The 16,710-nt window shown below is 41.6% G+C and overlaps 1 protein-coding gene across 1 annotated transcript in view; it reads left to right on the top strand.

The window, feature by feature from the left end:
- Positions 1-16,710, top strand: part of LOC147023445 (cadherin-11-like) — a 182,729-nt gene that overhangs the window by 99,489 nt on the left and 66,530 nt on the right. The window contains exons 3-5 of the mRNA XM_085888867.1: positions 8,792-8,950; positions 12,163-12,298; positions 13,664-13,783. Of these exons, the coding sequence (XP_085744993.1) occupies positions 8,792-8,950; positions 12,163-12,298; positions 13,664-13,783 (415 nt within the window). The remainder of the gene's footprint in view (positions 1-8,791; positions 8,951-12,162; positions 12,299-13,663; positions 13,784-16,710) is intronic.

Raw genomic sequence — 16,710 nt, 5'->3', positions numbered from 1 at the left:
CAAAGCATTCATTTTTGCTGAATAAATTATGAAAACATCTACGACGAAACTACAAATCTGCAAATACATTTGTGTAATTGTTCACATGTCACACCTGAATCTAATTTGCACGATTCAGAACAAGATCACGACGTTTTTAAATTTCGAAACTAATTATTTGTTCCCAACGTTTACTAATTAATGTTCACGAGTGTAAATCAGAACCGTGTCTGACAGATTGCTACAGAGGTGGTGCACATATCTTTGAACTATGTAGTCAGGGTTCGATTCCTGACCCAGCTATACATTTCTACATTTCACAGGCAGGGTGTTATTTCTCAAAATGTACTACCCTCAGATGGAAGTTCAGCTGGGTGTCCTATCTGTAGCATTAGTTTAAATACCCAACATTGTCTTTCATGATGAGTAAGTGAGTTATCTCTGGGATTGTTAACAAATTCCTGCCCTCATTAGCTCTATAAAGTCCTACATCTTGTTTTGGGCTATAGTGTCACTCCCCTTGATGGATTAATGGCCCATGGCAAAGCCTGACACATGGCTGGCTTAAATAACAACGACAACAAATCAGAAACACCATCGCAAGATGTGTATGGTCTGTGTTAAAATCCGTGAATGGCACTTATTCGAGGATGTCTGTGATGCCACTCCAGGACTTTGTTATTTAACTCCTGGTCGAAACGATATTTAATCACCGAGACAGTGTAATCCTTCTTTGAGAAGGGTGAAGCATCTGATAGACAATTCACCTTGTGTTACTTCTTTAGGATACAGGGTAGCCATCAAACAAGCATCCGTGTCATCCTATCAACATGCCTTTTCGGGAGTTTCATTCGACGCTGATCCGGGACTCCTCTCGATAGCATCGTAGCCCACGTATTGTTCAATCTCCCGTGAAATAGGCTGCAGTGAGAAATAAAAAACTATATGCATAAGTTTAGGTTAGATCCAACTCTTAAAAAGCAAGGATTATTGCATCATAAGCAATCAAACTGCACAATATCAAGGTCACAACACAATACATTTTACAACACTAATTCCATCACACGGCTCAATGGGAAATCTTCAGCTGGTTAAAGAATTCAGGAAACGGTCATTTCACGATCAATTAACCTCTCATGGAGGAAATATTAAATGATTGTTTTTGTTTTGTGCAAAACTTAACAACAGCAATATGTCGTGAGATTGTTAAATAGTTTTGCTGTCAATGGGAACCGTCTGCAATTCATTAGGCAATTACTGAAACTTTCAATAAAAGAAATGCAACGCTTAATCAACATACGTGTTAATGTTGGAATTTTAATAAAAATTTAACGAGTAACTAAAACCATCTTTGGGCATTGAGAAAAGCTGTAATATCAGCGTAGAAGGCCGAGGAAGTTTATGATCTCGGAGCATAAGGTCAGGAGTATATTTTCTGGAAGGCGTTTTAATTGTGAATATGTAAATAAATCATTTTGCGATTTCCATTTGGTAACTTCACTTGTGCATAAATGATAGTTTTATTCAACAATAACGCATAGTGTTCCAAACAGACTGTAAATATACTGCCTGCTTCACATTCTGTCCATTACACTCGTAAAGCTTTTTCAGAGCATTAATTATAATCTCAAGATCCATTGCTTTCACAGTCAGCATCTCGAGCTCGTCGGTTTGTTTTGGGGCTTGAGGCTCATGCTTTTGTTTGTCCAAAGTAAAAATTCCCAAGTAAATGATGTATAATGAACAAACTTCACAATGCAGTGAAAAATCTCATGTAATTATTGATCATGTCTGTTCCTTCCTTTTTTACTTTTTATAGGTCGAAGCTCATGGAGGAGCTAAAATGTAGAAGTACTCAGGGTGGAACAGAACAAAAGGAACAGTAAGTATAAAGAGATGGGGGAAAGATGCCAACAGTACGGTTGAGGAACAAAATAGAGGGAGACTTGGACAAATGAGGGGAAGGGGATGACATATGGGATGGACAAGATGGATATGGAAGCAAACCGTCAGGAAGAAGAAGCTGGAAACTTGCAAAGAGTTGGGCTTGAAGAGGGTTAGTGGGGTAGAAAAGATCATGGTTTTGGATGGGGGATGATCTGAAATGGTGGATGATTCCTTTCCTCCCCCTTCTCCCCATTTAAAAATATTGATTCCTTCAGATTGCCATTGTGCCGATGATGCATTGATATTGGACATTAAGAGTAAACAATCTCTAGTTTACCTTTATTGTCCCCCACCCATTTGACAAGGTCGGAGACAGGGGACATTAAAACGAGCTCCGTCCGACCGACTGATCATCCATCCATGTATTTTTGTGTACGCGATATTTCAAAAGCCAGTGAACATTTAGCTTTCATATTGCAGATATCTATTCCGCATGGCATTAACTCAACTTAAGATTAAGGATAGATCATCATGTGCTGAGTGTGCTTGGAATGTGGGAGGCTGAGATGGAGTTGGTGAAATTTGAAGTTAAAGCCAAAGCCACAGTCGGGTGCACTTATGTTCAATGACTATTAGCCAGGACTGTGAGCATGTGCTCCTGGAATCGTGGTCTGGGCAAGACTGCGCTCCACTTGCAGTTTTTAACTTCAAACCATGGCTCTTTTGCAAGAAAGCGAGTTAGCGTCCCATATGCCAGGGTCAAACACTCAAGAATGAACATCTTATGATGTTTTGCCAAACCAACTGTTATCTGTGACTACCTCACAGACTCCATGTGGGTGCAGCCTATTCTCACTGTTTCAAAGCTTGACAGACTGTCGGTTCAATCTTACTCTCCGTCGTACGTTTGTCCATCTGTGTATTTTGTGTTTTAATGTCCTTATTTATCTGCACAGAGAGTTAGAGAAAAGCCGAGGTCTTTGAATGAATATTTATCACAATGCAGCAAAGTAGTTCTCGTCCGTGCATGCCTGTGTGTTGTGTAACCATATTAATGTGTTACATTGTGGAAGTAACATCAACGTGTTACAACTTTGGATGAATAACGATAATTACGATTATAAATATGAATGCAGTTGTTAAATAATTTTTAAAAAATTACATGCATGCCTATTCTGTTTATGTTCATGTTCATGGTGTGAGTGTGAATTTGTGTAAAAACAACAAAATTATTGATCATAATTGCGACTATATCACTCAGCTCATGCTTGTGATTTGATCACAGCAAGGTGGGCTTGGGATCCTAGGATCCTGTGTTCAAATCCCCCTTGGCTGTTGAATTAATACCAGGTGGGTTTGACTCTGCCTGTCATCCTTCTGAGGTCAGCAAAATGAGTTCCAGCTTGCTGGTATCCTGTGTCGGAGTGGCGACCCGTCCAGGATTGTGCCCAATAGCCAAGGACACTGCTTCGGCAGCACCAATGCTCTGCACAGAGTATGGTCCCAATGGATGGATGGGGCTGTGGTGCATCATTCCCTCTATAAAAGTCAATTGGACCTTTTGGACAGTGCAAATACCCGAGCGCATGACATGATTCACCATCTGTGTGAATGTAGCTTTCATCGTGTAATAATGAGGAAGTGGGAACATCATGACTTGTCTGTCCTCGTGAAGAACTGCATGAAAACATAATGTTCCATGTCATGTACCTCGTCCATTACAATGAAGCATGGGTGGATGGAATTATGATGAAGTATTTATTTTTATAATCACTTAGAGAAACTTTGAACAGCGTAATGCTGTTCCCTGTAGCGAGGCACACATGTTCAAGCAATTTTCACTCAACCTTCACCCCGATGCATTTGCAATTTCAAACAGCATAACTAAACATACGACAGAGCTGATCGAGTCGTTACCAAAATATTTTTTGTTTTAGAATTCAATGCCCAGCTTGCTCTGAATGACATCACAACAGTGTTATTACCATTTGGCAATCAAGGCCCGCAAAGTACAATGGTGTCTGGAGTTGGCCGTTGGACTTGCTCGTATGTGTAATAAGCTGTCGGACTTAAGGATAGATCATCATGTGCTGATGCATCTAAAACTCTATGTGGGTGCATTAATAAGAAAACCAACTGCACCTGCTAAATTAGTTATAAATGATTGAAAACCTGAATGTTCAAAATCTGAGCACACTGTTGTGCAGAACTCTCTTACAATTACCACCTGGTGGTCTTCAGGTCACATAATGGTTGTTTTACTGATATCCATATCAGTTGGCCAATATTTCAACGGGAGCTACGAGAATTAAAGAACAGAGAAACATTCAAATTCCTAAACTACTTATGCATGCAACTTTGTAGAGATTGAAACGAGACAAGGGAACGGTTTAATTCACTGCTGAGTAGAAACGATCTGCGAGGACACAAAACCTTGACGCTTCTGAGGATTTTAGGGAAATTGAAGCTGATTGAAGAGCTTGTATAGTTCAAGCAGAGAATACATATGAGAAATGATCGAGGAAATGAAAACCAGAGAAATCTCTTGTTTTCTTTCATTGGTGATCTTCGGCTCATGAAGAAGATGCTACATGCACCACATGTGGGATAAGAGCACGAGCAGACGTGAGTGTACTGTGACGTGAATTATAAGGACATGTGTAGTGGTAGACACGATTTGAACTGGGATCCCAGCTCCCATGCTGGAAGTGCTGATCATATTGGGGATGCCAAACAGGCCAACCGAATACAAACATTGTTTGAATGTTTGTATTAACACCTGATTTTTTTTTTCTTTCTTTCTCCTTCATTGCATTCGGACTGAACAACAAACAGCATTTGCAGTAGCTGAAGCAATGTGGAGTATTTTGGGGCTAACTATGTTCCACCTGCTGTCTGCATACTTTGGACGTACACTTTGAAAGCAACTTTAGTTCGCAACAACGATTCCTTTCCGCACGGACGGTTGTCTAGCCATTGAGAAAACTGTGTGATCGTCCAGTCTGCAGGCTGCTGTGGATATTTGACAGCAGGGGTTGTAAAGATAGAGGCAGCTAAAGACCGTAACTTTATGGCATAGGGTCATTAAAAGTACATCAAATATGGGCAAATATGATTACTGCAGGTGCATTATGATCTTACTGTGCTCTACTGAAAATGAAGTCTTGAATTTTGTCCCAACTGTAATAAAATACAGATAAGGCCTATTGGGGTCATTACCTCTTGAGGAAAGGGTGGAAAAAAATTCTAACAGGGCAGAGAAAATGATGACAACATTTTGTTTTTTTGTATATCTTGTCGAGGCTCGTATGAGAGCTAATGCAAAGCAAAGGGGGGGCACGAGACAAGAGGGGCGGGAGTGGGAAGGACAAAACAGTGGGAAACAGAGACATTGGGAGATCTGCGGAAGGGAGAGGGATGGGGCGGGGAACACGGAGTATACAAGATGGACACTACATGGACTTTCAGGAAAGAAAGCAGGGAATTTGAAGGAGGTGGGTTTGGGTGGATTAACGGGGGTGGAAAAGATCGAGGTTTTGGATGGGGGAAGATAAGAGGTGGTGGTGAACAGCTGTTTTTAAGGCCTGGAGGGAACAATTGGATTGAATAAAGTGTGGGAGTTTATTTCAAAGGCGGGAAAAAAGAGGAATAAAAGAGTGAAGGTGAGCAGTGATTCGAGATTTTGGTAGTTTTACCAGAAGGCAGTTGTTGGTGGATCTTGAGCGCCCTGCGGAAATATGGTGGGGACAAATCGCAGACACAGCAGGGGGGGGTGAGACCGGAGATGAGACGGTAGAAGACAGAAAGACCACCGACCTGCCTGCTGTGTGAGAGTGAGAGGCCCAAAGCCTCAGCCTTATCGTGGGAGATACCAATGATCCGAAATGCCTTGGTTTCCACATCGTGAAGCCAAGAAAGGTGAGAGGCAGGAGCACCAGCCCAGAGGGGAAAGCAGTACTCCATCAGGCTGCGGACGAAAGCTTTGTATGTGGTCAGGAGCTCAGGTGGGTCGAGGAAGGACTTTGCACGACGGAGGATGCCCAGTCAGTGACTGGCTTTGGAGGCCAGGTTGGAAATGTGGCTTTCCCAGGAAAGATCATGGCAGATAGTGAGACCCAGAAGCTTGAAAGAAAGGACTTCTTCCAGAGGATTGTTGAGAAAGTAGATGGGGTGGGGGGGGGGCTGCTTATTCTTGTATGACCTGAAGCGTCTTGACCGGAACTTAGAGGACTGCTTTTTGTAAGTTGGTTACAACAGGGCTTTATACACTGGAAAGGAGGTGGTTACAAGATGATATGATGGAGTTGTTTCAGATAATGAAGGGTATAGACATAATAAGTGCAGAAGAATTATTCAGCAGAGTAGGTAGTGATGGACCTGGGGTCAGCCTGGAAATAAAGAAGAGGAGAGTTTAGATGGGAGTAAGGCAGCGGAATTTTACTCAGAGAGTAGTTAATGCATGGAATTGTTTCCCTGGAAAGGTAGTGGCAGCAGAGGAGTAGATAGGTTTAAATTAGAACAAGTCTGGAGACGGCGATGGTTCACGAGCAATGTACACGGTTTGCCTTTTTTTTTGACCTTCGAGGGGATGCCACAGGCAAACTTGCGGGAATTGGGAAAAACGTAAATGATGAAAGTTGTAGTACTCGAAGAGCACTACTTGCATACCAACTTTCATTCGAAACAGTTGAAAACCCAAGGAGCTCGATGCCCAATAAATTGATTTTTTTGGACATTTTCTAAGTTCGTGACCTTGTGACCTTGACCTTGGGATGAAAATGAAAAATCGAGCTCCGTGGGGCTATGCAGGTGCCATTGGGCTAACCAAATACCGAAACCCCTGCCAGATTCAACAAACCCCCCCGGAGAAGATGTAACTTGAAATCGGCTACCCCATAAAAACACATGTTTTTTGGGCGTCGCTCCACCCATAATGGGCGCAGCAAGCCCATTCTCAGGAAAACACAACTAGATGATGATACAAACCTCGCACCCAAATTTTATCAGGATCGGATCAAAACCCACGGAGCTATGCTCTGGACAGACAGACAGACAGACAGACAGACACACACCCACAACGAATATAGTGGTCACTTACTGACTCGTGAACCAATTAGACAGGTACCTGAAAGTTATGGGGATAGAGGGGTAGAGGGATGTTGACAGGACTTTTAGGTCGTTTGAGCATTGATGGGTGATTGTGTGCATGTGTACGCAGTGCTGTTGGTGGGGGTCTCGTCAAGGGGAGTTATGTGGTGGATATTGTGTTTTTTTACCCAAGACTGTTTTTGCCCATGCCCCCTCCCGTGGAAATAAAAAAGACAAAAAAAACTACAAAAGCTACAAAAACCACAAATAACACCTAAAAAACAAAATTTCATGAAAAAAAAAGAATTTCACATTTTCTTCTTTTGATCTTGTGTTGATAAATTCATGTGGTGTTGATGTGGCACAGGCATGATGGACCGAATGGCCTCTACCTGCGTCTAATTTCCTTGTGTATCCTTCTATAAGTACCGTTTCAGCGTTGCTCCTAATGTTGCCTTGATCAGGGCACGAAGAGTCAACCACAATGTGAATTGCCCGGAAGGCAGGATATTGTTCCCAATGGAACCCCTGACTCATGATGAAGGTTCAAATCCACATAGTCATATACCAGTGTTTGTCGATTGTGTAAGAGTATCCTTGTAATCCGGCTAAAGGGCCGACAGGATGTCTTTGACGTACGCACATTCGCCTCGAAGCTGTATATCCTGGGTTTGAATCCAGACCCAGCTAAAAACTCTCATCCTGGTGTTTCATAGGCAGGATGATTCATAAATGTGTGTGTGCCATCTCTCGGATTGAAGTTAAACGGAAATCCCAGCTGCCAGAATTAGTGAGTGGATGTTAAAAATCACATGGTGTCCTTCACGAAGAGTAGGCGAGCTATCGCTTGCACCAAGCATGGACAGATTCCAAATTGCTGCCCAAACCTTCAGAGGGCATTGTATCAATGGCACAGCCATGCTCTCAGCCAATAATGCTACTCTGCAACATTGTGCTGCATACAAAAGAAGATTAACGTTAAAGTATACTCATGTCTACTCATGTCTTTGTCCATGGGATCCTCCTCTATGGGCCTTAGATCATTGTTAAACAAGATCCTCCATGGGCCTTATATCAATGTTAAAAATGGTCAAGCACAAAGAGCTAACTGTCTGAAGAAATTGCTTCATGAGACCTCATGAAATTATCTTCAGACTTCTGTGAGATCTCATGAAAAATCATAGAATTTGGTCAAGGAAGCTACTAGCTAGTGCCCTAGCGTAAAACAAGGACAAATGTGTCCAAGAGCAGCAACCTAAAGGTTTTGTCGGCTAAAAATAATAATTATAAAATAAAACAACAATAACTTCCGATATTTCGTTGCGTGCCTTGATTAAGCCAATAGCGAGACCCATCATAATGTATTTACGTATTTACGAGATATAGTGTATTTACGAAATAAATAGTGTATTTACGAAATTACAATACGATAAATGGAATAATCTTTAAATAGTAACGTGAACTTTTCGAAACGTTAAAGAAAATGACCGAATATATTTAAAAGTTCATGATAGACGCTCTCAAAAGGCACCGTCAATGCGAGGATGTGTACATGTGCTTAGTATCTAAGGAGATCCGGATCTTGTATATACAAGAGCTGAGTCCTCGAGGTTAAGGTTTTGTCTTTACAAGAAGAAGAACAACAGCAACAACAACAACAACAACAACGCCGAGCTCTCCATGAGCAGCGTTCGCTACGCGAGACGCTGCTAAAAATTATTTGAATAATCACCTTCCCACAGTTATTTGTCTGTTTATTTCTTCCCCTTCTCCCATGTGTCAATTTATATTTTTTTTGTATGACCTTTAACTTTTGCTCCTTGTTATCCCCTCCCAGTTGCATTCAGACTCTGACCTCGGTGATGGGAAGATGAAGTATGTGTTGACTGGAGATGGTGCAAGCACAATCTTTATCATTGACGACCGTACTGGGGACATACATGCTACACGACGCCTAGACAGAGAGGAGAAAGCTTACTACACGCTCACAGCACAGGTATGGCATCGGCACTTCCTCTCTTCACCTGCACAATAAATTGTACAAACTCTCATTCACTCCAACTTAACTCTATCTTGCTTCCAAAACTGGTAAGATGTACAGAATGTTGTCCTTTGTTTACAATCAAAATCTGACAGACTTGCCGCTCTTCAACACACATTTTTGGAAATCTTAACTCACTAACTTTTGGATATTATTGAAAGTGGAATGTCTACATTGCATGTGGTATGTTCAGTAGACCGGAAGACTGTCCATGCATCAAAAGTTGTCATTTTGTGGTTCTCTTGGGCTGACCCGACTGACTGGGAAGGCTCTCGATTGACATAAAATGCTCAACTCACCTGTTTGAGCATTTTATACGAGTCGACTCGATGTGAAAATTCTTTAGGAAATACATTTATCAGCAACTAACAGGGGTACCCGGCATTGCACGGGGTTCTTTGAATCCTGTTGGCATTTTGAAGAAATCAAATTTTTTTTTTTTTGTGGTGGTCGAGACACTTCCTTACACCCACTAAGATATAAGATTGCCTGAAGGGAGGGTACTCTGCTAGTAGAGGATAATGTCTGAATCACTTGATGGGACGGGTCATAAGTCTTCTGGCAAAGTTTAAATGGGTCCACATTTTCCAAACAGGACAGTTAACGTAACTGCTCATGCAAACATGGAGATGCTTGATTTCAGGTAATTGAGATTTATTCCCTCCAAGTTTTCATCCAAAAAGCACAAGACTTAGTTTGCGATTTCGGATAAGATACGAGCAAGTTGTCACATCATGAAGTGGTTGCTGCAGCAGTTCCATTTTGTCCAACACAGAAGGAATATGTTCCTCACCGAACCCGAACCAAAAGTGCTTTAGCCGTCCAAGCTGAATGATCCAAATAATACAATTCATGACTTTGCGAAGAGGTGTGCATTTGTAACAATCAAGCAGAGTTTGGAATTACTGTGGTCAAGAAGATTCAAAACCTTCCTGCACATTAACCAGTCCTCCGTTTGCTTCCACATTGGAGATTGAAGCCGACAGAATGCTCCTAGCAATTGTTGCATTTCAAGGTGAATGTCTCTTCCCGTCTATTTCAATTCGAACAGCAAAGTGACCATAGAGGGATTGAAAAAAGGTTTCTTCTCGTCTACTTGTTGTCCAATAAAAATGGGGTGTTCCAGCATGTTCCTTTGGTAGATGCAACAACATATGGTATTTTGTGTTTTCATCGTTTGATTGTCGACATGACTACCCCGTTGCGTCTAAGAGAGTAAGTTTGCCTTCTGATTAGTTAATATATGAGGCTCAGACAAAAAGGTTTCCCAACTGATTGTGAAGGCATGGGCCACCCTTTCCTATGCAGTTTGCAACCAGCATCGCACACTTTTCCCAGTAGTGGTTTGTTTCCTGAGGCTGTTGAAATACAAGTCATGCTTTTGGCTCTGAGAATGAATAGGAAATTGGAAAAACATATTGGGTTCTCCAGTTAATTGTTCAACTGAAATCATACACAGAGCAAATGAAAGGTACAGAGCCATCCCAATTACGCTTTGATATCATACAGTACCTGATACTTTCAGGCCAACGTTAACCCTTTGTTTCCGTGCATGTCTGTAGGTTGAGGTTGTTTCCTTGCCTTTCTGTAGGAATTTTCTAAAAATCAAACATTGCAGGAAAGTTGATGGAACATCACCTATTCTCAAGGCATATCCCATGCTGTGTTCCATACAACAGTATTTGTCCCATCAATTCAGCAGTGTCTTTATACCATCCAAGCAGAAATATTTGGGATGGTTAATCAGCCATTTCAGGATGAGGTGCCGAATGACTATGGTGATTAGTGATAGGGAATATGTTCAAGTAATTTCATATCCTTTACAGTTTCAGGTAAGACATCATTCGTAACTTTAATGCCACCCAGAAGTTCTTAAAATGGTCAAGAGATGAAAATCACAAGGTGACAAGTCTGGACTGTATGGAGGATTAATTAGAACTTCTCAACCCATCACTGCTATGTAGTCGTGGTCACATTTGCTTTTTGAGGGCGAGCATTATCGTGCAAAGTCGTACCCTGAGAGAGCATACCTGGTCGGCGTCTGCACGCAGCGTTCTCACTTCATTGATTAACCGGTCACTGTACAGTACGGTGTTTTGATGATTTTCCCAAATTCCAAGTTTCAACAAAAAAATCCACACTTATTAAACCAATAAGGTCCCAAAACACTGTTGACATAAGCTTTCCCACTGACGGTTGAACTTCAAATTCATTTCGAGAGTCAGGACCCACAATGTCTCCACTCGATGCTTTCATTCCAATTTGAAAGGATGGACCCAGGTCTCATCACATCGGATCTTCTTCGATAAGTCATCTCGTCCTTCTGAAAGTGTTGTAGTAGCTCTGTTTACAATGTCCATACAAATTGCCTTTTGATCAAACGAGCTTTGTACCCGGCTTGTGCTAACCTCATTGTATTTCAAGTGAGAATGAATGATTGTTTCCATACGTGGAGCACTGACATCCAATTTGTTTGCAATTTCACCTCTAGTAATCTGATGATTCTCCAAGATTGACTGTACAACACGTTTAATGTTTGCTTGAGTGACAGCAGTTGTTTTTTGTTTGTGAAGATAATTAAGATCGCTCAACAATTCATGGGCAATTTTTGAACTCACTGCACCATTTAAATGATTACTTCAAAGACATACATCACCCAATTGTGAATTTCAACTGATTTTGTGTCCTCCTTCATGGGGAACCTTATTGATACACCTCTGTTCCACAGTTCTGAGGTGTGCAATGTGCCAGATATTTGCACATTGTACACCTTAGAACTTCACAACAAAAACTGATTGCCATTGGGAGGATCCAAAATCCAAAAGGAAGGCACCACCATCTGTAATATAGCTGTCCAGATGGCAAGGTAATCTCTTCCCAATGGGAGGATGGTTAACATCAGACACACAATACCTGCACAGTCCTGGATGAAGATCATTCAGTGGTAGAAATGTTGGACCTGAGTGTTGCTTGCTGGATAGCGATATTTGTTGGGTATTGAGTTTTGAGTATTGAGGCAAGTATTGTTTTTTTGTTTTGTTGTGTTTTTGAGTATTGAGTATATCATATTTAGTATTGAGTTAAGAACCTGTCATTTATTCAATTAACAACTCTTGTCACCATTTCACCAGGGGAGCCATTAACACTCATTAACACATGCTCACCAGGTGGTGGAACGAGAGACGGGTAATCCCCTTGAACCACCATCGGAATTTGTGGTGAAGGTCCAGGACATCAATGACAATGCCCCTCAATTCCTTGATGGACCCTATCATGGAACAGTGCCCGAGATGGCTAATGTCGGTGAGAAACATTCGGAGGCTCAAACAAGTAGACTTGTCTGCACATAGTGGAGCCACAAAAGCAAATGATGTAGGAAATAAGGATGCAGATATCTAGGCCTGATGGCAGAATTTATGTGGATTGGTTGCTGTGCCGAAATATGGCTCAGAGCCAGGTTACTGCTTGGATAAGCTGTAATCTCTTGTGGGAAAGGATGGGTGAGCGAGGGGTGTGGGAGAAGAGATAAAGCTAATCTAGAAAATACATACCTATCAACCTGCTGTAAAGCTTCTGGAAGCGATTTAGAAAAAACAAAGACAGACGGACTGACAAAAATATGGATTTTTTTTTTACAAGCACAAAGACAAAGTAGGAGTTGAGAAAGGTTACTGGATCAATCACCTCTGTGCCACGAATCAATGTTAAAAAATTTAATGTTAAAGGTCTTGGAATTCAGTCAGCTCTCCTGCCTAACATTCATAACCGATGACAGAGAATTGACAGGATGGAGATGAATACAATTTTCAAAGGTCTTAAACAATGTTACGAATATTGCACATACATCATAATGCTGCAGCGTGTTTTTACACATGGGGAAGGAGCTTTCAAGTTACACGGAATTGAGATGCAGAATGTAGATGTCGAGGTGGGGTTGGAGTGCTGATGCATGCTGTATTATTTTAAACCAGCTTATTCGCAAAGCCACCAGAGAAAACATCCTGCAGAGATTAAACTCCATCGAAAGAGGAGTTTTTGAGTGAGTTTATGTGAACAACTTAAAGCATGTCAATTATTTTTTTCATCCGCTCTGCAGGTAATCTTGTGCATCAATAAGTCACAAGTTGTGAGTTGTGAGTTGTGAGTTGCAGGGGGGGATATACAGAGGGAACTAAATAACCACAACTTCATATATCAGATAAGACAATCCAAAGTAAGGAACGACTGTTGGAATTTAGAGGAGCAAGCTTGCTGCAGTAAATTAGTTAGCAGAGACCTGATGGATTCAAGAATATAAGCACAAGCTGAAGTTCATTTGGGAAAGGAAATGGCACAGGACGATGAAAATAAGCATTTTGTCTCGAGAGGAGAAAGCTTAATCGATGCACTCTTCCATACGTAACTCATAGAGCAGAGAGATTGAGAGTGTGAGAGGAAGGATGATACTGATGACGGAATGCAGGCAGAAAGGTAGCACAGCTGGGGCAGCATATGGTTGAGATGAACTGCAAATTAGGTCGATAGGATTTAAAACTAAAAGGTAAATGGCAGTTCCTGAAATGGAGATGAGCAGAGAAAGGTCTGATACCAGGGTTCTGATGATGATGATGATGATAATAATAATAATTTATTATTATTATGATAATTTCACCCTCTATCTGCTGCCAGGCACTCCGGTGATTCAAGTGACCGCGACGGACAAAGATGACCCAACGTATGGAAACAGTGCTCTTGTGGTGTATAGCCTCCTTGAAGGACATCCTTACTTTTCTGTAGATCCTCACACTGGTATGTATTGTTTTATCTCAAAGTGTTATGCCCTTTGTCACATGTCCACTGATTATAAAACAACTCTCTTTTAACCACAAACTTCAATCCACACTCTGCATAAAATAGTTATTTGTTGTTTGAAGCCGAGCCAATTGGGATACATTTTTCGTGAAGCTGTAGTTTGATATTATAGTAATTGGTGTGCCGGTCTGACATCCTCCGGGCCTTCAGCTAAAATTCTGTACTTGATTTGCTTGTTATTGAGTTTGGGTTGAACTGGCAGGAGAACTCATTTGTTGGCACGCTTACCTCTGAGCTGTCTGATCCCGATTTCAAGTCGATTTGGTGCAGGGTGGCAAAGGGTGTTACATTGAATAATATGTTTTCCTCTGATTAGGATGCTAAGCTTACTGTCTCATCTGCACTGTAATCATAAAGGATCCCATGGTATCTTTTGAATGGAGTAAACCTTTGAATCAGCACCCTGGGTATATTCCAAAGGTTGCTCAATGGGTTATCCCATGAGGAGCCTTCTGGGTCTATAATTCCTGTTATGGTTTCCATTGCTCTACAATTGGTAAGTTTTTCATGACAGATCAGATCAACTCAGAAAATATTTTGGTGAAGGAAAAATAATGCCCTTTGTACATAAACTAAAGTAAAGTTTGGTTATTAAAACGTGAGGGCATATAAAATTTTGTCTGTGTATTGTTTGTATATCTGTACGACTGGGGCATGCTTGCAGAATGCGAGCACATACAGGGGTGCATCCTCCACGCACACAAATTAAATATAAGCTTTATATATTTGATGAAGTGGATTGTAAATGAGATTTATATATTTAAAGAAGTGGATAGTGGTTGCATTTCTGAAAGCAGCTAAATAACTCAAGTAAATTAAGAATTAGTGATCAGAACGTGCTCTCTCTCTCTCTCTCTGTAACAGTTTACAATAACAGTAATTTTTTAATGAAAGAAAAAAATGTCTAACGTTATATAATAAATGCGTTGTTTACACTCAAACTGCTAGGCTATAGGCAATGGCAAGAGACGTAATTTATGATTTTAAGTCGAAGACAATCTTTATGGGGACCAGTCCATTCCGGAGATGAAATGTTTCCTCACCAGGGTTGATGGATCTATAAAATTGAGAATTTAATTCCTTCCCAGTATTGGCTGCAGTACAATATGCCGGAGAAGTAGGGGGCTGTAGCTCTGCGAAGCTGATGCCTAATAGGTGGGCCTTATGCAACTGTTTAGCAAGAATAGCTTTTTTCAATATATATATATATATATATATATATATATATATATATATATATATATATATATATATATATATATATATATACATATATATATATAGATATACACATAAATATATAGATATACATATATATATATATATACATATATATATATATATAGATATACATATATATAGATATACATATATATATATATATATATATATATATATATATATATATATATATATATATATAGATATACATATATATATATATATACATATATATATATATATATATATATGTACATATATATATACATATATATTTATATATATAGATATATATATATAGATATATATATATATATATATATATATATATATATATATATATATATATATATATATGTTGTTGCGAATTCGCGCCTGCCGGCGTGCGGACGGCCACGTCACTCGAATCGCGACCGCGTCGCCTACCGGACGGACAATTCAGTCGTGACCCTCCGGGAACTATCGCCCGGAGCCAGTCACAGGTGGGCCTTTCGACCTCACCACAATCGTGCCAATCGGCCACCCGCGTAGGATAGGGTTGTTCGCCAAACTCTACCTACCTAAGTACCCACGCGGATGGTAAACCGGGCGATCGTACCTCGCCGCAGGTCGACTCCTGACACGAGCCGCTTGGGCGGCCCGTTCCATAATATTGGGATAACCGAGCAGTGTTATCATCGACCTCGGCGGTTCAGATTATTTACCGGGCGTTTTGCAACCACGACGAACCCTTTACGTGAAGCAGGATGGAGGGTCAATAAAGAAAAGACGAAGCGAAACGGGAAAACAGTTCACACAATGCACATTTATTTCCCGGCACACGGAAAGCACATATATACAGCCATACAGTCAAAATGCACATATAGCAACCAAAACAAAAGCAACAACGACGCAGAGTTACTACCGACTACGCGCACACACCAACACTTAAACAGTTCTACTTTACAGACGGCGCCAACACACATTTACACAAAAGCAAAGGAAAGAAGGCACCCTTATAGACAAGGGGGCAGACAGGCCTGTAGGCCAATTGTGCACGTGACCTGGAGGAGCGGCCAGGTCCGCGAGACCGGGGGGGTCCTACCCGCGTCCTCGTGACGCGTTGGCGGGCGAGCCGCAGATGTGGCCGCGCGGCTGTGCCCCGACTCCGTGCTCCTTGGCGGGTTTCGTTGGCACGACGTTTGGAGTGGGGTGGGAACGGGGCCCCTTTTGCACTATCTCAGCGCGGGGGAAAGGGGAATTGTTGATGCCCTGGGGGAGGAGAATGGCTGGCTGGCTTGGGTCCCGCGACGAGCGATCCCACACCGCCACCTCGTCGCCGACCGCCGTCCTTCTCGCCTCGGACCCGAGCTCCTTTGCCTCTTCCCGCAACTCTTCTCAGCCGACTCCAGAACCCAACTCTCTCGATGACACTCTCTTCCCCCGGCTCTCTTCCACTCTCCAACCAAAACTGACTCACTCTGCCACACCGATGACTTCGCCACCCGACTCGACTGACTTCATTCGCCTTGCGCTCGCCGTTTTATAGGCTGGCAGGAGCGGCTAATATGCAAATATTCGGATCAGGATGACCTCGGGGGCGGAGCCACACTCGCCCATTAGTCGGAGGAAACGGGGGCGTGAACCTCCCCTGATCCTAGAAT

Source organism: Eptatretus burgeri, chromosome 7 (genome assembly GCF_056783735.1).
Source record: "Eptatretus burgeri isolate ZD-2024b chromosome 7, Ebu_testis_v1, whole genome shotgun sequence".
In the NCBI taxonomy this organism is placed as follows: domain Eukaryota; kingdom Metazoa; phylum Chordata; class Myxini; order Myxiniformes; family Myxinidae; genus Eptatretus; species Eptatretus burgeri.
This window is presented reverse-complemented; position numbering and strand designations above follow the sequence as displayed.